The sequence below is a fragment of the Branchiostoma lanceolatum genome, chromosome 16, assembly GCF_035083965.1.
Source record: "Branchiostoma lanceolatum isolate klBraLanc5 chromosome 16, klBraLanc5.hap2, whole genome shotgun sequence".
NCBI classification, from domain to species: domain Eukaryota; kingdom Metazoa; phylum Chordata; class Leptocardii; order Amphioxiformes; family Branchiostomatidae; genus Branchiostoma; species Branchiostoma lanceolatum.
Window position 1 is genome coordinate 16,157,527 of NC_089737.1, and position 21,173 is coordinate 16,178,699.

General features: G+C 45.2%; 2 protein-coding genes across 3 annotated transcripts; both read left to right on the plus strand.

Moving 5' to 3' along the window:
- Positions 1-931: 931 nt before the first annotated feature.
- On the plus strand, positions 932-2,303 carry LOC136421569 (SLIT and NTRK-like protein 5). The gene has a single exon (XM_066408990.1). The coding sequence runs from the start codon at positions 933-935 to the stop codon at positions 2,190-2,192; it is 1,260 nt and encodes a 419-aa protein (XP_066265087.1). The 5' UTR covers position 932; the 3' UTR covers positions 2,193-2,303.
- Positions 2,304-10,838: 8,535 nt separating this feature from the next.
- Positions 10,839-13,963, plus strand: LOC136421574 (transmembrane protein 91-like). 2 transcript variants are annotated; one of them, XM_066408998.1, is made up of 5 exons: positions 10,839-10,978; positions 12,214-12,290; positions 12,720-12,839; positions 13,588-13,725; positions 13,874-13,963. In XM_066408998.1, the coding sequence occupies exons 2-5, from the start codon at positions 12,243-12,245 to the stop codon at positions 13,880-13,882; spliced, it is 315 nt and encodes a 104-aa protein (XP_066265095.1). In that variant the 5' UTR covers positions 10,839-10,978; positions 12,214-12,242; the 3' UTR covers positions 13,883-13,963. The 2 variants fall into 2 exon arrangements, with proteins under 2 accessions (XP_066265095.1, XP_066265094.1); XM_066408997.1 differs by lacking the exon at positions 13,874-13,963 and having other exon boundaries at positions 13,588-13,830.
- The last annotated feature ends 7,210 nt before the right edge of the window (positions 13,964-21,173 follow it).

Genomic DNA, 21,173 nt, shown 5'->3' on the forward strand with positions numbered 1-21,173 from the left:
GACTTCTGAACTGAAATAGAAGTGACATTCAAAACTTCTGCAATTGAAGAGAAGTGAAATTCAAGACTTCTAAACTTAAATAGAAGTGAAATTCAAGACTTCTGAACTTAAATAGAAGTGACATTCAAAACTTCTGCAATTGAAGAGAAGTGAAATTCAAGACTTCTAAACTTAAATAGAAGTGAAATTCAAGACTTCTGAACTTAAATAGAAGTGACATTCAAAACTTCTGCATTTGAAGAGAAGTGCAATTCAAGACTTCTGCATTTGAAGAGAAGTGATATTCAAAAATTCTGCAATTAATAAAGGAGGACATCCAGTTTACTTTCTCGAGTTTATGGCTTCACTCGGGGTTTATAATCCGAGCCGTATCTGCATGCTTTAGAATAGCTTTCACGGCTGGATTCTAGTAACGACATACGTCTGTGTTTGGTAAAACAACATGCTCATGTTGGGAGCACAAAGACATGGTCATGGGTTGTATTGGTAGAATTACGTGATTCTTCCTTCTTCACATACAGCCTCCCCAAATGGCATTGTCAGCTTAGTACAGTTTAAAGGCTAAATGTACTATAATTATAATCTCCCGGCAGATATCTGGTTAAACGTGTGGCTGCGTAAATTGTGATATCAAGTAACATCAGGTCAGGACATTTTGGAAGCAATGCATATAGCTGATAAGTGATACTCATTTACACAACATCATTCGGCACTTCCGAAGGCTAGGGAAAACTACAATCATGAAATCAAGCTGTAAACTGCAGTGTCAGAAAAGTGAAATGGAATATATTGTGATGTTGTGGATGATACCACCACCCTTACGTGGTTTGTGTAAGTCAGGTCAATAACGAAATCACCTTTAACGAATAGCTATACATTGTGACGTGTTTAATCCCTGGTGCGCAGGCAAAATGTCCAGCAAGATGAAGACGATGCTGTTTATACTGCTGATTATCCTGAAGCAAACTGGACCAACCACAGCCTGCGGAGACGCGTGTACGTCATCATCATGTAACTGCAACAGTTTGGGCCTCCGGAGTGTTCCTCAGTTCCTGCCTGCAACCGTTACCGTCCTTTACACTGTAGGCAACGCCATCACAACCTTAAGTCAGTCCGACTTCTCCAGGTACAGCAGCCTGAAAGTAATACATATGAGCCGCAACCAGATCTCTGTAATCAACAGCAGAGCATTCTACAACTTGGCCAGCTTAACTCTAATGGCCCTAAGCTATAACCAGATAACCAGTCTCCGATCCGACATGTTTGTGGGACTGGATGACTTACAGACCCTTTACCTAGATAACAACAACATCCGCAGTATCGAGGCAGGAACCTTCAGTACCTCCCCGCAGCTCCGCTATCTTAGACTTCATCTCAACAACATCAGCACGATCGCAGCTGGCGCTTTTGAAAATCTGCTTCAACTCCGGAGAATCACACTAACTCACAACCGCATCAAAACTTTCCCCTCTGACCTTTTATCAAATCTTAACATTTCAGGGCTGTTATACCTTGGATTGGGTTATAATCAAATGGAGACTCTGCCACTCGTGGTATATGACATACTGGTCTCTGTCTCTCCCGTATACCTAAACAACAACTCCTGGGAGTGTGACTGCAAGATGCTTCCTTTCAAACAAAGAATGACGGGTTTCTACACATTTGAACACACCATCATCTGTGCTGGACCTGCTCAACTACAGGGTAGCTTACTTTATGATGTAAGCCCTCAAGATCTTATCTGTGAAGAGAAAACAACAACAGAAACCTTCTCCACGCCAAGCACTTCGTCTCCTGTACCTCATAGTACGCAACACTTTCACTCCCCATCTGCCACAACAACAACTCCAAGTACCACCCACTTTCAGCCAGGAGCGACAGAAGATACTTTCTCGACTTCCGGTTCGTTCTCCCTCTCAGCCTTCCTAAGTGGTTTTCCAGGCGGGATTGTTGGATCTCTTCTCATCTTGACCATTTTCCTCGTGGTCTGGTGTATCAAGAGGAGGGGAAAATCAAGCTCTACATCTGCCCCTATGTCGGACCCGAGTGTTGTTTATAGCAACATTGACGAAGCTACTGCTTCAGTATCAATTAACGTAAACTCCGCCGCAGCTGCTGCTACCGCACCAATCAAAGGCCGTGATCGCACAGGACACGTTGCCTCCGACTCACGGGCAGCAGAATCTACATAGATAGAGAGTACATCAGGAAGATCGGGACCAGTCCCGCATCCGTTAAGGTTGGATTAGAGTTCTTCGTTCTCCACTGCCGCCTATCAAGGGAACAGGTCCTCATAGTATAGAATAAATCCACTCGAATGATTGTTATGTACAATGATATGTTTAGGTTTTTGATGTTTTTGATAGAAAAGCTGAATTGTCTTTTGTATATTCTTGATGTAAAGGTTGGTTTAGATCCAGATATGTGACCATGAATGATGATATATTTGTAGTGTTTGCTGTGCTGTATGAATACCGGATTTTGTGGTACATGTAGATTTTCCATGTGTTTGTAGAGTTTTCTGTGCTGTATGAATACCGGATTTTCTGGTACATGTTGATTTTCCATGTGTTTGTAGTGTTTGCTGTGCTGTATGAATATCAGATTTTGTGGTACATGTAGATTTTCCATGTGTTTGTAGTGTTTGCTGTGCTGTATGAATACCGGATTTTGTGGTACATGTAGATTTTCCATGTGTTTGTAGTGTTTGCTGTGCTGTATGAATACCGGATTTTGTGGTACATGTAGATTTTCCATGTGTTTGTAGTGTTTGCTGTGCTGTATGAATACCAGATTTTGTGGTACATGTAGATTTTTCATGTGTTTGGTTCAAGTTGCAGTTTTAGTTGCCCTCTCACACATATACTTGTTTTGTTGTTACGTTTGCTTCTGACGTTGAAATAAATCCACTTATGTGATCGTTGTGTACAATCATGTGTTTACATTGTTTCCTTTTCTGTAATGCAGGTCTGTTTTGTGCAAGACGTGTTTCTGCCTCTTATCCTATAACTGCGTATAACTGCGTTTTTCATTAAAAAAAAGATAGCCTGTGATATGTTACCCTAACTCTCGTGCTCAGTACAACCTTTGATAGTAAACAATCCATGCAACCAGTTTTACTCCTCCTGTAGCCTTACGTCAGTTTCACGCTAAGACGCCAGGGGGCGCTAGTGCATAATGATGTTTCCAGTGAAGTTGTAACCAATGTTCAACGAGACTCAAAACATCACAAAAGAAACCTCAAGCATTTTAAATCCCTAACCATACCAACTCCTCGGTTGCCAATTTGACCCTATCTCCGTAGCCGACTCCCTTCAAACATTTGACTCTATTTGGCCAATTTTTACTATTTTCCCAGCGACCGGGGGAGACTGGTAGAGTCTAGTGTGGCTCGACTTGGTCTGTCTTTATGTCACTCCGCGATTTTATGTGAACCAACGTTACATGTAGATTTTCAATGCGTTTGTTTAAAGTTGCAGTTTTAGTTGCCCTTTCACACATATACTTGTTTATTGTTGTTACGTTTTGTTGTGACGTTTAAATAAATCCAATTATCCGATCGTTATGCACAGTGATGTCTTTGGATCATTTCCTGTACTAGTCTACAAAACAATGCTGTTCATGTACAGCACGTCTCTTTTGTGGCAAGGCTTTTATTTCTGCCTGGCAGCAATACACAATGTGAACACGCGTATCGAAATCTGACGTTTCTATTGCAGTTGTAACCAATGTTCAATACTGAAGACACATAAGTAAACTCACGTATTTTGAAACCGTAAGGTAAACTGAGTCGTTACCATAAAACAGTTTTCAAACCCTTCTTTAAAATGTAACAATCCGGACGAACCTTCCTTCCCAGAAGCCCCCGCGTGGTACAAAAGGCGCGGCCACGCCTGGGGACTTCCTGTGCCAACTGTAGCGAGTTGGGATCATGAGTTCCACCCCTTGTCTGAAGGTTCTGCGATTTGTTTTACTTCACTGCTTCGTTTCCTGCAGAAATAGACACAATATATTGGTCTCGCAGATAAAGGACGGCATCACAATCAGAGCAGAGCTAAATCAGGCTTATCTAATTATACCTAAATCCAATGCTAAGACCAATCAGGCGTACAAGGTTATTTTTAGATAGAACGTTCTAAGGGGAACCCCCCTTCCCAGAAGCCCCCGCTAGTTGCGAGGTGTGACCGTAAGTTTTACTCCAGTCGGAAGGTTCCGACTACATAAACTTATAATAAATAGTCTCCCCATACTGACAGCTTAAGGACGACATCACAGTTAGCAGAGAGCTTAACTTTAAACATTAAACTTAACGCTAAGATCAAGAAAGTGAACAAGATTATTTTTAGGTAGGGCATTTCAAGGGGAATCCCCCTCCCAGACGCACTAAGACGGTATAAAAGGTGCGCCACACTTTGAGACTTCCTCTTTCCTGGTGCCAGGCACGAGTTTGGACCGTAAGTTGTTACCTCCAGTCCTTAAGTTGGTTTCTACGAGAAAAAGGCCGCTTTTCTCCACTCTTAGCATTGCCGAGTTCAACAAAGACCTGACAATAGTGAAGAGGTGAGTACCAAGTACAGGTTGCTCAGTATGAATAGACATGGAGGTGTTGGGTAACCGCGGGAGTATCAAGGCAACACTGTTTATAATGAAACGTCCGTACAAAAATAAACGCTGCGTGTATGTACTTAGTACAAGATTTGGTTAGGAAATCCTGGCACAAATCTGATTTTTACTTGTTCAACTCAAGTTGCTCTATCTAGATAGAGACGGTTAGTGGTACGTAACCTGGAGAACTCAGTTCTGTTTTTGCCTCACTGACTGTACAAAGACGTATTCGTGCAACATGTTACGTGCTGCTGGTCACCATTGTGTAGATGGATTTGTGATTAAGCAACAAACTAAACTTATGCTGAATCTGCAATACTAGCTGTCATATCTAAGTCCTGCAGATTCTACAACGTTGATAGCAGAAGTACAACGCAACCACAAGTCTACGCAGTGTTCAGCAAAAAGCAACAGACTGCCGAAAGATCACCCAATGTAAATAATATGTATCTTTTTATTAATATCTAAAGTGGCCCCTTCAATAAACTGAGTAACTGATTTCCGAGGGAGCCCTTATTTAGATGGTGGTTCCAGGCAAACTTGTTTATAAACCCCGGGTCGAAGGCATCTTGTAACACTTATCAATATCAGTTTTACTTACAAGGTTTGAAGGTAAGTCATCATCTTCGTCATTATGTACATCTACTGGGTTCAACATGGCGCCAAATAGGACAAACTGTTATGTTGTTTCGCGCAGATATTAGGGATATTAGGAAGCTTCTTTATTTTCTTAGTCAAAGTCATAATTGTTCGTCGTGATTATTTTCATATTCTACTACAGCGATTGGCAATAAACAGATAAATTCTGGGAGTCTACTGCGAGTAAACTTGAGGTAGCTTTGTTCGCTAAAAGGAATGAAAATCGTTCATTTCCTGAAAACTCATTTTTAGATCTGTGCCTCACCAAAAAATGTTAAATTCAACACAACCGTAAACGTTGATTGAATATGGAACAGTGAGTACCAGTCGGGTACCAACTAAATGAATAATGTTACAACTTCCTCGGGGAAGAGATTTTGTGGTTGGGAGATTTCGTTAGGTTTTCTTTCATCGATGCTTGCTTTCCCTCGTCACGCCAATTTAGAGCCTAACATTTGCAGACGAAGTTATTTGTACAGGTTGTACTGACCTTTGTAAAGGTGAGAAAGCTGTCCAGTGTCAGCGCTGACAACGCTGACAACTTTAACAAAAAAACTAAATACCAGACTACCTTGTATTGTCATGGCCTTCACTCACAGGGAGGAAGAAGTTAATTGAAAGCAAATATGGGCGACAGAAGTTTTAGGGTAACATCACGTTTTCATCTATGGGAGGAGCTTTGGCTTGACAACGAGAGAAGAATATTCAATGGCTAAAGGTTGGAACAGTCCAGTCTTGTATGAAGGAGGGTGTAAACTTTCTAAAGGTTGATTTTTGCAATAGTTCGTTTTTGAACACCATAATAGTCCAAATATCCTGCTTCACACTTAAATACGTAATGCGTAATTACAAGCTATACTTCAGGAACCCCGCACACATAGTAGATTAGACGACTTTGAAAAAATCTTGTAAGTCTTAGAACAGGCGAAATTAGACAGCTGGAGCCTCTGATGAGACTTGTTTAATGCTTCTAGAAAACAGATTCTAGGTAAGTTACTTGTTAATATTTACAGAATGGTAATGGGCGAGAAGCAACGTTAACATTCCGCTGGTCGTAAACATTTTGGCAGTAATATGTTTCTGCCTTTCTGTACACTATTCAAAATACATTCAAAAAGGTATTATTAGATCACGACGATTCCACGGAGACTTCACTATCATTATGTTGGAATATCAGTCAATACAACATATGGAAAGTGCATTATACTGCAATCATGTTGGGATGAACCAAATGACGCTAGAGGAGTCTTCATAATCTGTCAGCTGTACTGGGAGAAATCATGCATGAAAACGCAATGCGACTAATTGAACCATCTTTTTTTCTCAACTATGTAGTCAACATGCCTGTCAATGTGAAGAGGATGCTGGTTTTCCTGCTGATCATCCTGAAGGAAACTGGACCAACCACAGCCTGTGGAGACACGTGTACGTCATCAACCTGTAGATGCACTTATCTGGGCCTCAGGAGCGTTCCTCAGTTCCTGCCTACAGACTTCACGTACCTTTACTTGGGGAACAACGCCATCACAGCCTTGAGCCAGTCTGACTTCTCCAGGTACAACAGCCTGACAATATTATATCTTGATTTTAACCAGATCTCTGTAATCAACAGCGGAGCGTTCTACAACTTAACCAGTTTAACTCGCCTGGGCCTTGGGAGTAACCAGTTATCCAGTCTTAGAGCTGACATGTTTGTGGGACTTGATAGCCTTACGTACATTGACCTGGGTGGGAATAACATCCCCAGTGTCGAGGCAGAAACCTTCAGCACCACCCCGCAGCTCCAAAGTCTATACCTTTATCGCAACAGCATCAGCGCGATCGCAGCCGGTGCATTTTTGAATCAGACTCAACTCCGTAATCTGTACCTGAGTAATAATCAAATCAGCACCATCGCAGCTGGCACTTTTGTAAATCTGTCCGAGCTCCAAAACCTGTACCTTGAAAATAACCAGATCAGCACCATTGCAAATGGGGCTTTCGTAAATCTGCCCCAGCTGCAAAGTCTTCGACTATCTAATAACCGCATAAACACTTTTCCCTCTGACATCTTATCAAGTCTGAACAGTTCACTGCTGTCAGACCTTGCATTGGACAATAACCAAATGGAGACTCTACCCCCCGAGGCATATGATATACTAGCCTCTGTCCTATACATAACTAACAACCCCTGGCAGTGTGACTGCAGGATGCTTCCCTTTAAGCAGAGAATGACGGGTTTCTACACGTTTGAGTACGGCATGACCTGTGCTGGACCTGCTCAGCTGCAGGGGAAAGGTTTGTCACAAGATGTGGATCCTGAAGATCTGATCTGTGAGAACAACACGACGGAAATCTCCATCTCAAGCACCTCGCCTACTGTACCTCATAGTACACAGTACGTTCACGGGGCATCATCTCCGATAACTCCCCCAAGTACCACCGACTTTGACTCTGAAGCATCCTCTTCAACAACTCCTCGTACTACCCACTTTCACTTGACATCTTCTCAAACAGGCACCCCGAGTACCGCCCACTTTCGCTCCGACGCTTCTCCGTCAATTGCTCCAAGTACCACCAACTTTCACTCCGACGCTTCTCCGACAACTGCCCCAAGTACCACCAACTTTCGCTCCGACGCTTCTCCGGCAATTGCTCCAAGTACCACCAACTTTCGCTCCGACGCTTCTCCGGCAATTGCTCCAAGTACCACCAACTTTCACTCCGACGCTTCTCCGACAACTGCTCTAAGCACCACCCAGCCAAGAGTAACAGAAGGCGGCACTGCGTCTTCTCCCGGTTCATTCTCCCTCTCAGCCTTCCTAAGTGGTTTTCCTGGCGGGATTATTGGATCTCTTCTCATCTTGAACATTCTCCTCGCGATCCGGTGTATCAGGAGGAGGGGGAAATCAAGCTCTGCATCATCTGCCCCTATGTCTGACCCGAGTGTTGTTTATAGCAACATTGATGAAGCTACTGCTACAGTATCAATTAGCGTAAACTCCGCCGAAGCCGCTGCTACCGCACCAATCAAAGGTCGTCATCGTGATCGCACAGGGCACGTTGCCTTCGACTCACGGGCAGCAGAATCTACATCAGGAAGATCGGTTCTTCGTTCTCCACTGCCGCCTATCAAGGGAGCAGGTCCTCCTGGTGATCACCAGAACGTGCCGGCAGCAACTGATGCTGCAAACCACTATGAACCCCTGAGGAACCATTTCATCCATCAGTAAAGCTGCCCGTCAGGACTGCCCAAAGGTCTGGCTGGTCTGTAGAATACAAACTCCGCCTGGCTCCATCCATTTACTACAAAGAATAAGAATGTGAAAACCATGGCCATGGTAAAATCCTAATTCACAACAGCCCTATAGCATCGACTATGGCTAAACAACCCTATAAGAGAATAGCAGTCTCTGCCACAAAAATCCCAATCACAAATTTTACAACCGCTTTCCACAAAAATGCAGAAATTGAATTTTAACTGAGGTAGATATTAGAATAAGTTCAAATATCCCAGCCTTAAGTAAAGGATTATAGGACTTTGTACAGAATGGAATCTTCCACGATATCAAAAATTTCGAACCTCTTTTATCTTAATAAAGTTGAATCTGCCGTGATGACTACGGCTTGTATGTATTTTGAGAGAAAAACGGATTTTAATTTTTATTGTTATCGTATTTGCGTGAGACTTTTGAATTCAGTTGACATTTGTTATTCTATTATGGAATAATGTGCTCGTCAGTACCACACTGTATACTGAGTTCCAAAATTTGTATTTCTACTGTTGTACTGTTGGCGTGAAGCTATAGAATTCACTTTTGATTGTGTGAAACAATGTTTAGTCCGCTGTTTTTTTTACGACGAAATCTGCAACTATGGTTACCTGGTTACAAGATTTGATATGGTTTGAAACAGTGAGGCTTGTGTTTTTACTGTTGTGATGCTTGCATCAGACTTTTAGTTATATAAACGTGTGTCAACATCTGTAGCTATGAATACAGCCTTCATGTATTTTCTGAAAAACGGAAGTATGTTTGTTTTTTATCATGTTTGCGTGGAATGTACGAATTCACTCGGCATTGTGTAGAATAAGTACTACGTTGTGCACTGCTTTCGGACGTTTTCGGCCGTTTGCTGTTAACAAGCTTTGATAAGTCTTGGAAGAAAAATTGACTTGCATTTGTATTGTTGTGATGTTTGCGTGAGACGTGAAGATGGACTCACTTGTTTGAATATTGTCTTTTATTGTAAAACTAGTAAATGCTGCACTCTGTGGCAGAATTTTCAGCTGTTTCACGACAAAAGCTCCAGCTTTGTCTACAGCTTTGGCGTCTTTCCAAATAAATAAATGGAAATTGTATTGGTGTTTTTTTTTCATTGTTGTCAAGCTGTCTAATTAAGACTTTGAAATAAATGCAATTATCAAATTTCTGATTGTGACGAAACCTGTTTATTAGTCCAGAGTTTTAGACTTTGTATGACCTTATATAAGAGATATATGGGAGAGAGGAGGAGGGAGTATTTACAGACACGCAGTTACTAGTACTCTACCCCTCCCCAGGGCACGCCTATTGTTTGCCAATAGCGGATATCGTTACGTCATGCAAACGAACTATCAAGGTCAATGAACTCGCCATATGCAGCTACATGACTTTCTCGTACCTTTCCTAAGTCGGCTGAAAATGTATATAGTCATTATTACGTGCCTCCGGGAGTCGTGAAATCTTATGTACCATCGTGCCACTTTGGTACCGTCTTACGCCTAGTTACTGAACCATATATATACCTGAACGTCTCAGATCTGCTAAAGGTCTACGTGGATTCACACACAAGTCAACGCGAATTGAGCCCGACCTGCCTGTGAGTCTGTTACTGGGTTGAAAACCCTTGTCCTGCTGACGTATTTTTACGCAATTTATTTCATGAATGTGATGGCTTAATCAGGTCATTGGCCGTTGACTTCTTCTGCGCTGCGGTGGCATAGATACTTCAGCATTCGGTGCGTTCTGCTGCGGTGCGGTGCGTTCAGCTGGAAAAACCCCGGGCCCCAACCGTTGGGGGTATTTTTGAACTCGTACATATACAGGACCCAAAGGTATACAGGCTCTGTAATGTGCAACCCATATATATATATATATATGGTTCCCGCAGGACAAGGGCTGACCTAACATAAGCCGTAAACATTATAACCTGCAGGTACAATGTGACACGGTTTGATTTACTGCATCACGAATCCAGCAAACAGCTCATCGCCTCAGGCAAGGCCAGGCTCACCTGAACACAATCACAGGTGACCTCACCTGCCCTACGCAGGTAATCACACCTGGTGACCTCACCTGCCTTATCAAGGTAATTACACCTGGGCTGCACTGATTTTCTCACAGGTGTGACTTCAAGGTTCTGTTAACTTTTAAGACACTTCCCATCCAGTCTTAGGTTCATCCCTCTCTGCAATGCAAACATGCCTCCCAAAAAAAGGTCTACCTTTTTTGTAGTAACTTTACTGCAGGCTGCTCAAGGTAAGTTGTGCAAGGCAGATACCTCATTAACTCCACATGATTAAGTCTAGGATATCGGTGGTGGGCTGACGTCATCTGTCACTAAACTCAGCCCAACCCTCATTACCACCTACCCGTCCAACAACAACCCTTCACAGACGTCTAGGACAACACTGAAGACGCACTTCTTAAACGTCGCTCTGACTTTAAGACGTTTTCTGACAGGAGACTGAAGATCTTCAACCATCTGAACCCAGGTCAGTATTTTCATATCGTTGTAGTAACTCTATATGGCAGTTATTGTGGGTAGATGATTAGAGAGAAAGATATAACAATGGTCAGCTGAAATGTTTGCTTCATGCGTCATGTCAAAATGGTGACAAGGAAACGGGAAAAGACAGTCAGAGCATGCGTCTACATACAGAAAAACACTGCACAAGTGACCACCTCTACATTTAGCCACTCTTTGGTGGTCCCTTAGACAATGTATCCCATAGACACAGGCACTACAAATCCTGTCTGTCGTGACCACAAAAGCGGTAAGTCCTTTAGTAAAATGCGTCTCTTCAAAAACCTTGTTGGGAAACGATCGAAACAAGTGATCAAAGGCTACAACATGTCAATCAAACGTGAGCCACACCTGGTGACGTCACCAGTTTTGCCCAGGTAAGGACACCTGCAGGGACTTTGCACAGGTGAGCCACAGCTGGTTTCCCAGGTAATCACACCTGGTGACCTCACCTGTCGGCCCAGGTAATGACACCTGGTGACCTCACCTGTTACCCAGATAATCACACCTGGTGACCTCACCTGTTGTGCCCAGGTAATGACACCTGGTGACCTCACCTGTTGTGCCCAGGTAATGACACCTGGTGACCTCATCTGTCGTGCCCAGGTAATGACACCTGGGCTTTACTGACTTTGCACAAATCTTAGAAACGAACTTTCCTGACAACTGCCAGTCAATCAACTGTTCTTCACTATGTGGTTCACTGAAGACTAATATTACATGTAGTTCTTGTGTGCATTTAGCAGGCAGTTCTTCCTCATATCGAGGTTACTCAAAGGTGAAAATCACTGTGCATATATTATTTAGATATAGATGTAATTTGCATCATTAATGCTGAAAGGTTGAAATGAAAAGCACCTAATATTTCATGGAGGTATGAGGTCTCCGGAGTCTTGTTAAGTCTGCACAGCAGTCAGACTGTAGACATCTGCTGGTCACCTTGTTAACGTAAACATCAAAATGCTTGCCATAACTACAATAAACTGTTCAATAATAGAGGAATGTTGTGTTTTGCTCAGATTTCCTTGAAATAACAAAGCTACATTTTAGCATACCTTTACTTGTTTCAAGTCGGATACAATAATATTTTTATCATTTCATCATCATTATCATTATCATCATCATGTGATACCGCAATATGGGTTACAAACTTCAAACTGAATCCTAGTTGTAACGCGTTAACCCGTTTGGGTATCCCCACAGCCCGGAAAGCGGCAGTAGTCAAACCGAGGATGGAGCAGAATCTGTGGCCAGGCAACATGCAGCAGCAGACCGTTGTGGTAAGCGGATTTTAAAATTACTGTAAATGCAGAAATGTTTCTGTTCACGGATTATCATCACCATATGATACTAGCAGCACAATGAGGGCTAGTCGGAGAAAATGTGTTTCTTCCCGAATGAAAATACTCTTTTTACACCAAGAGATTTATTCAACCGACGTTTCGGTGACCATCTGTCACTTTCTTCACAGCAATTCTGACTGGTTCACATTGCACTGCAGCACAGGTGTCGCTGCTTATAGATGCGTTCCCAAACGAAACGACACCTGTGTTGCAGTGCAATGTGAACCAGTCAGATTTGCCTTGAAGAAAATTACCGATGGTCACCGAAACGTCGGCTGAATTAAATCTCCTTGGTTGTTTTATTCAGTGACTTACCATAAACCTGATGAAACTATTCACGGATGTGTTTCTTCCCGCTCCACCCAGGTTGGCAGCCCGCAGGATGCTGCGGACGCCCGGCCGAACAACCACCTGGTCATGGCCGTCGCCACCGCCATCTGTTGCTGCTGGCCGGTGGGAATCGCGGCCGTGTACTATGCTCTGCAGGTCTGTATATATCTATCTATCTATTTACTGGTTTGGCTGTTTTGGACACACAGCCTACTCTCCAGGCAGAGCATGGGTTTCGGCTGTTTTATGACGTGTTTTAGGCGTTTTTGTCGGGCTTTCTACTTTGTCATCGTTTTTCTTGTATAGCCAACCCTTGGAAAAACGATGACAAAGTAGAAAGCCCGACAAAAACGCCTAAAACACGTCAAAAACCAGCCGAAACCCATGCTCTTCTTGGAGAGTAACACAGCCAGGTCTGCCCAACTAGCCCTGCTGACAAAGACAAGACATTACAATGGACAGCGTAACGAGCTATAACAATATTCTCAATACATGTAGAATACAACACGGTGTATTCCGTATCGCCCGAGGTTCCGGCCCGATCGCGGGTAGGATCGCCCGACGGATGTAGGTGATCCGACCCGCGGGAGGGCTGGGACCGAGGGTGATGCGGAATACAACGTGTTGTATTTTATCCATTATGTCATACTCACTCAAGACAACACACATTGCACATTGTATCTTTGATATGTGCTTAATACTGTAAATGCCTTTAAGTTCGCCTGGTTTTTATTTCGCGGTAGGGAGGAAATTGAGTGTTCACAGTAGTTTTAAGTTCGCGTTTGATTGAAACAATAGTAGCGCTACAGTCATAGGTAGGCATAAAACCGCCGCGAACATTTCTGCATTTACAGTAAACAATAAATAAGTTATGACCAACCATTTGCTCTCTTCCCGTGTCCAGGTTGATCCGCGATGGGAGAAAGGAGACCGGAAGGGGGCGAAGTCCGCCTCCAAGACGGCCGAGTTTCTTTACAAGCTCGCCGCGTGTCTGCTCATAGCCGGCGTGCTGATCATCCCCATCGTCTTCTTCTTTACCCGCCTAGCCTAGCCTCTACCAGGCTCCGCGGTGTTCTTCTTTACCCGCGTGTAGCGCCGATGTAGCCTAGCCTCTACCAGGCTCCGCGGTGTTCTTCTTCACCCGCCTAGCCTAGCCTCTACCAGGCTCCGTGGTGTTCTTCTTTACCCGCCTAGCCTAGCCTCTACCAGGCTCCGCGGTGTTCCTCTTTACCCGCCTAGCCTAGTCTCTACCAGGCTCCGCGGTGTTTCTCTTTACCCGCCTAGCCTAGTCTCTACCAGGCTCTGCGGTGTTCTTCTTTACCCGCGTGTAGCGCCGATGTAGCCTAGCCTCTACCAGGCTCCGTGGTGTTCTTCTTTACCCGCCTAGCCTAGCCTCTACCAGGCTCCGCGGTGTTCTTCTTTACCCGCCTAGCCTAGCCTCTACCAGGCTCCGCGGTGTTCCTCTTTACCCCCCTAGCCTAGCCTCTACCAGGCTCCGCGGTGTTCTTCTTTACCCGCGTGTAGCGCCGATGTAGCCTAGCCTCTACCAGGCTCCGCGGTGTTCTTCTTTACCCGCCTAGCCTAGCCTCTACCAGGCTCCGCGGTGTTCTTCTTTACCCGCGTGTAGCGCCGACGTAGCCTAGCCTCTACCAGGCTCCGCGGTGTTCTTCTTTACCCGCCTAGCCTAGCCTCTACCAGGCTCCGCGGTGTTCTTCTTTACCCGCCTAGCCTAGCCTCTACCAGGCTCCGCGGTGTTCTTCTTTACCCGCGTGTAGCGCCGACGTAGCCTAGCCTCTACCAGGCTCCGCGGTGTTCTTCTTTACCCGCCTAGCCTAGCCTCTACCAGGCTCCGCGGTGTTCTTCTTTACCCGCGTGTAGCGCCGATGTAGCCTAGCCTCTACCAGGCTCTGCGGTGTTCTTCTTTACCCGCGTGTAGCGCCGATGTAGCCTAGCCTCTACCAGGCTCCGCGGTGTTCTTCTTTACCCGCCTAGCCTAGCCTCTACCAGGCTCCGCGGTGTTCTTCTTTACCCGCGTGTAGCGCCGACGTAGCCTAGCCTCTACCAGGCTCCGCGGTGTTCTTCTTTACCCGCCTAGCCTAGCCTCTACCAGGCTCCGCGGTGTTCTTCTTTACCCGCCTAGCCTAGCCTCTACCAGGCTCCGCGGTGTTCTTCTTTACCCGCCTAGCCTGGCCTCTACCAGGCTCCGCGGTGTTCTTCTTTACCCGCGTGTAGTACCGATGTAGCCTAGCCTCTACCAGGCTCCGTGGTGTTCTTCTTTACCCGCCTATAGCGCCGATGAAGCCTAGCCTCTACCAGGCTCCGCGGTGTTCTTCTTTACCCGCCTAGCCTAGCCTCTACCAGGCTCTGCGGTGTTCTTCTTTACCCGCGTGTAGCGCCGATGTAGCCTAGCCTCTACCAGGCTCCGCGGTGTTCTTCTTTACCCGCCTGCAGCCTAGCCTCTACCAGGCTCCGTGGTGTTCTTCTTTACCCGCCTGTAGCCTAGCCTCTACCAGGCTCCGCGGTATTCTTCTATACCCGCCTAGCCTAGCCTCTACCAGGCTCCGCGGTGTTCTTCTTTACCCGCGTGTAGCGCCGATGTAGCCTAGCCTCCACCAGGCTCCGTGGTGTTCTTCTTTACCCGCCTGTAGCCTAGCCTCTACCAGGCTCCGCGGTGTTCTTCTTTACCCGTCTAGCCTAGCCTCTACCAGGCTCCGCGGTGTTCTTCTTTACCCGCCTAGCCTAGCCTCTACCAGGCTCCGCGGTGTTCTTCTTTACCCGTCTAGCCTAGCCTCTACCAGGCTCCGCGGTGTTCTTCTTTACCCGCCTAGCCTAGCCTCTACCAGGCTCCGCGGTGTTCTTCTTTACCCGCGTGTAGTGCCGATGTAGCCTAGCCTCTACCAGGCTCCGCGGTGTTCTTCTTTACCCGTCTAGCCTAGCCTCTACCAGGCTCCGCGGTGTTCTTCTTTACCCGTCTAGCCTAGCCTCTACCAGGCTCCGCGGTGTTCTTCTTTACCCCCCTAGCCTAGCCTCTACCAGGCTCCGCGGTGTTCTTCTTTACCCCCCTAGCCTAGCCTCTACCAGGCTCCGCGGTGTTCTTCTTTACCCGCCTAGCCTAGCCTCTACCAGGCTCCGCGGTGTTCTTCTTTACCCGTCTAGCCTAGCCTCTACCAGGCTCCGCGGTGTTCTTCTTTACCCGCCTAGCCTAGCCTCTACCAGGCTCCGCGGTGTTCTTCTTTACCCGCCTAGCCTAGCCTCTACCAGGCTCCGCGGTGTTCTTCTTTACCCGCGTGTAGTGCCGATGTAGCCTAGCCTCTACCAGGCTCCGTGGTGTTCTTCTTTACCCGCGTGTAGTGCCGATGTAGCCTAGCCTCTACCAGGCTCCGCGGTGTTCTTCTTTACCCGTCTAGCCTAGCCTCTACCAGGCTCCGCGGTGTTCTTCTTTACCCGTCTAGCCTAGCCTCTACCAGGCTCCGCGGTGTTCTTCTTTACCCCCCTAGCCTAGCCTCTACCAGGCTCCGCGGTGTTCTTCTTTACCCGCGTGTAGCCTAGCCTCTACCAGGCTCCGCGGTGTTCTTCTTAACCCGCCTGTAGCCTAGCCTCTACCAGGCTCCGCGGCGTTCTTCTTTACCCGCCTGTAGTGCCGAAGTAGCCTAGCCTCTACCAGGCTCCGCGGAGGGCTGGAAAAATATTACATATTGGTATGTTTTAGATTCACAATTTTGTTACAAGCCGACCGCCATGAAACCTTTGAAGAAAAGTTGTAAAAACTACTTTTTTTGAAAGGTTTAAACACGGTCGGCTTGTATCATTTCCAAACTGCCAAAATTGTCATTATGAAAACATTCTTTGAAAGCTGACACCTTCCCAAATCTCACAGGCGAGTTTGTTTTGCCAGATTAAATCGTAAAGGCAAACTAGGAAGCAATTTGTCGGGTCATGGCTGATTCGAATCGGAGTTTCAAAGAGGTCGATTGGTCGGGGTGCCGATTCCCTTAGCATACTTTTCACTCTATTTTGCCAATTTTCACTATTTTCCCAGTGGTCCGCGGAGCCTGGTAGAGGCTAGCTGTAGCCATGGGTTACGCTGGGTGAATCCATCCCAACTTTGCGAAGGGGTGACCCGCAGATTTCGGTGAGGCCATGTTGATTTGGAACAAATACCCAAACTCATGACTGGCCCCACTCGATAGTAACACTATATCAAAGACATGCTAGCCCTTATTGCTTAGTAATGAGGATGTTAAGTTTTATTCTATACTTTTTTTGCACTATGTTTGATAGCTGTTGCCATATATTGTACGTTGTTCAATTGTCGTGCAATAAAGTTTTTCGGTGGTTTATAAGATGCAAACTTTGCCTAGCTCGAACCTTTTTAGCTTTACAGAAAAGAATGTGAATTTGACAATCGCTTTTCCAAACAAGTACATAGTTTTGCTATCATTCCAACTGCAAGCAAAACTAGGATAGGACTTTGTACACAATTTGATGCCATGTCGATAGAGACAGCTCTTACAAGTCGACTTCACAAATAAGACCATTGTTACGACAGAATGATGATTAATAACGTTAAGTTTCTAATCAATAGTTTTGATTGTTGTGTGTGTGCTTGAATAAAGTTCTAAACGGGAACCATGCTGCTACAGCGTCTTTTCTGAAGATGTGGCGTGAGTGTGTACGATTGGCTTGTTTACCTACTAGTTTTGATTGCTGCGATGTTAGCTTTAGACCTGGACGCATGTCTACTTGCGTCATCATCATGTGGACTTCTGTGTTTTGAAGCTACAGACGTTGAAAAATTGAATGGGCTTCTTGTTACTGTTGTTTTTGTTTGAAATATACACATAAATGACGAAATCACAATCAGAAAATAGCTAAATCAGGCACGTTATACCTACATCTAACGCCAATTTTACAAACACTGTCATCTATAGGCGGAACTTTCTATATCATACGGGGATCCCCGCACGGTACAACAAAAAGTGCGGCCCCACCTGCGGACTCCTATTTACCTGCTGCCGGTCGCGAGTTGGGACAGTCTGAGAGTGACATTTGTACACAAAGAAGGCAACTATTCTCCACTCTAATCAAGTACCAGTATAGGCTCAAACAGTAGCCCAAGGAGGTTAAATCTAGATGAAACCTCCTTGGGTAGCCTAAGCAACTAATGTTACCTGTCTTACATTACTTTCACGATAAAACGCCAGGGGGTGCTAGTACAAAAGGATATTTCCATTGCAGTCATAACCAAGACTTAATGAGACTCAAAACACCACAAAGGCAACCTCAGAAAGCTTTGACTTGACTGTTTCTTCCCCTTCTTTTAAAATGCAACAATTCGGGTGAAAATCCCCCTTCCCAGAAGCCCCCATCCGGTACAAAAGCTTAAGGTGCCACGCCTGGGGGTTTCCTGTTTTACCGTTGCGAGCTGCGACCGTTAGTTCTATCCCAAGTCTGAAAGATCTGTGGTTTGTTTCACTTCAACTTTGTCTCCTGCAGAAAGAGACATACAATGAACTAAATTGGTCTCGTAGATAAAGGACGACATCACAATGAGCACTAAATCTGGCCCATTAAACCTAAATCTAAAGCTAAGATCAAACAGGTGTACAAGGTTTTTTTTAGGTGGGACGTTCTAAGGGGAACCCCCTTCCCAGAAGCCCCCGCGCGGTACAAAGGTGCGGCCACACCTGGGGACTTCCGGTTCCACAGGTGCTAGTCGCGAGGTGTGACCGTAAGTTTCACCCCCCAGTCTGAAGATAATGCGGTCATGTTTCCGACATACATAAACTTAATTGGTCTCCCCATACTGACAGTTTAAGGACGACATCACAAATAGTAGAGAGCTAAACTTTAAACATTAAACTTAAATCTAACGCTAAGATCAAGAAAGTGAACAAGGTTATTTTTAGGTGGGGCATTCCAAGGGGAATCCCCCTTCCCAGACGCACCTAAGACGGTATAAAAGGTGCGCCACACCTGGGGACTTCCTCTTTTCCTGGTGTCAGGCACGAGTTGGGACCGTAAGTTTTTGTTACCTCCAGTCTTTAAGTTGGTTTCTACAAGAAGAAGGCCGCTTTTCTTCACTCAAAGCAGTGCCGAGGACGACAAAGAGTGCCTGACAACACTGAACAGGTGAGTACCGAGTACAAGTTGCTCCGTTTGAATAGACATGGAAGTGTTAGGTAACAGGGGGAGGGGGTGGGGGTTTTTGGCAACACGGTGCATGTGTGTACAAAGACATGCTCTTACAAACAAAGTTTAACGTATCTCATATCTCTGGCGGATAACAACATTAACCAAGTAGTTTGGATGGCCTTTCACCAAGGATGAAGTCAACTTAATATAGTTATTTCCCTTTTGATGCCTTCCAACATATTCTCACACTACTGCAATTGAAGTTCCTCTTTTGCCATTGGCATGTGAAACTCACGTCTTCTGTTTGTTTACCGTTCCTTGGCGATGTGCCAGCAATGATGTCATCTGTTCTGTTTGTCTTTCCCCTTGACTTGCTGTGAAAGAACATCATTTGTGGGCGTTGCCAGTCCTGTCCGAAGAATTTCATTCATACAGTGAAGTCTGATAGTCAAAGCAATCTCAAGTAACAGCTGCCTGTATTCATCGGCAGTAACTGGCCCGTACCTTTGCAGGGAAGGTCGTCACGCACTGTTGAGCTTGTATCGGGGGCTCTGTGTGGGCATAAATGGCCGAAGGTGTATAATTACACTGTGTACATTGTTGCTGATTTATGGTTGAGGTTTTGTTCACAAGTTACGGTTGTATTTGGCTTCAGTTCAACACTAATTTGACACTGGGGAATTCCACTTCTGCTGGAATTCCCTGACACTGAGGTAATGTTCAACCGCTCATGTTTGTGACCTAGAAAACACAATCCGATGGAGTCACAATAGCGTTGATGTTGTATGATATGAATCATGTCTTTATTTCTTCTTCTATATCTAATGGTTTCACTAGCATGGTAGGCCTCAGGAAGAACATTAGGTCGTCGAGATTGCTGTCAACCTTCACGTGTATGCATTTGTATTGTTGTTTAGGTCAGTGAGCTGCCTAAGTCTGAAATTCGTGTTCACACTGTCTGAAAATGATCTAATCATGGTTTTCATTGTATGTAGAACACAGAGGGTGCCCATTAAGCACGTTGAGACACAGGCATGGAAAATACAGAGGCCGCGCTGTCCACGGTGGCGGAGGAACTTCGTGAGTTGGACCTGAACTTTAGAGACGGTTCTGACCTTGATGTTGTAGAGAAGGGATACGCACGCAAGCTGATCCACGCCATCAGCAGTGACAATAGGGTCTTGAAAAATGAGTCGATAAAAAGTCTTGGAGATTTGTACCTGCACAAAGCAAAGTCCAACGACCATAAGGCAGAAAACTTCTGCAAAGCCTGTGCGTTGTATGAAGAAGTCTTACAATATATTGGAAATAAAGAGGAGCAAGAAAGTATGCAACATCGCATCAGATATGCAGAGAAATGTACAAAACTGGTACACAGTCACAAATCACAACCGGGAAACAAGGTCTCAGTCAATGTCACCTTAGCTGTGTCGGCAAAGCTTCAGGAAGTGAAAGAAAAGACCAAGAAGAAAGGCGTGGCGCCACTGATCGAAGCTTTTACAAGCTCCTTCGTGCAAGCAATCGTGGATGGAAATAAACGCCTGGAATTGGAGTCACTGAAGAGTCTTGGAGATCTGTATCTTGAGAAGGGAAGGGATGGCAATGATGAGGCAGCATTCACCAAAGCAGCTGGGCTGTACCGAGCGGCGCTGGACCGCTGTGAAGATTCAGACGGCAGAGAAACACTGAAGCACCGCATCAAGTACGCCGAGAAGGTCAACGAGAAGAAAGAAAAGGTAGAGTAGATAAAGCATGGCTAGTGGAATTTAATCTGTATCCAATTGTACTTTTCTTCTTTCATATTCTCATTTAGTACCCTACGCTAAACGACCAATGCAGCAGTTTTCTTTCGTTAAGTACATGTAGTTAGAATCCTTGAAATCGCTTCGACTTTGGTCTACTTTATCATTATGAGACAACTGAACGTATCTGGTTTTTTTTCGGAATGGTTCTCAGGTAAAACAGACAAATCTTATGATTACCCTCTGTACTTCCGTTTCAATTTCATCACAGAAGCGAAGAGAAATGCCAACAAGAAACAGCAAAGCTGCTTATGCCAGCCGCTTCACGCCTCCCTCAACTGCATGCCTAGCAGCCCGTGACGTCATTAACCACCTAAACAAGCAATGGTGCGTTCACTTTATTTTCTCTGGCATGCAGTTTTCAATGTTTGATTTCATAATATCACTCGACAATCGACACATCGGCTTACCGTGGCGTTACACTAACTTAGTGATGTATGCTGATGGGAATTTATCATTTCGTTACAGGATGGCTGGAAGTGACAACAACAGCCACAAGAATTACAAAACACCGGAAGATACCGAAAGGTACGTTACTGCGTAAGTGCCGTTG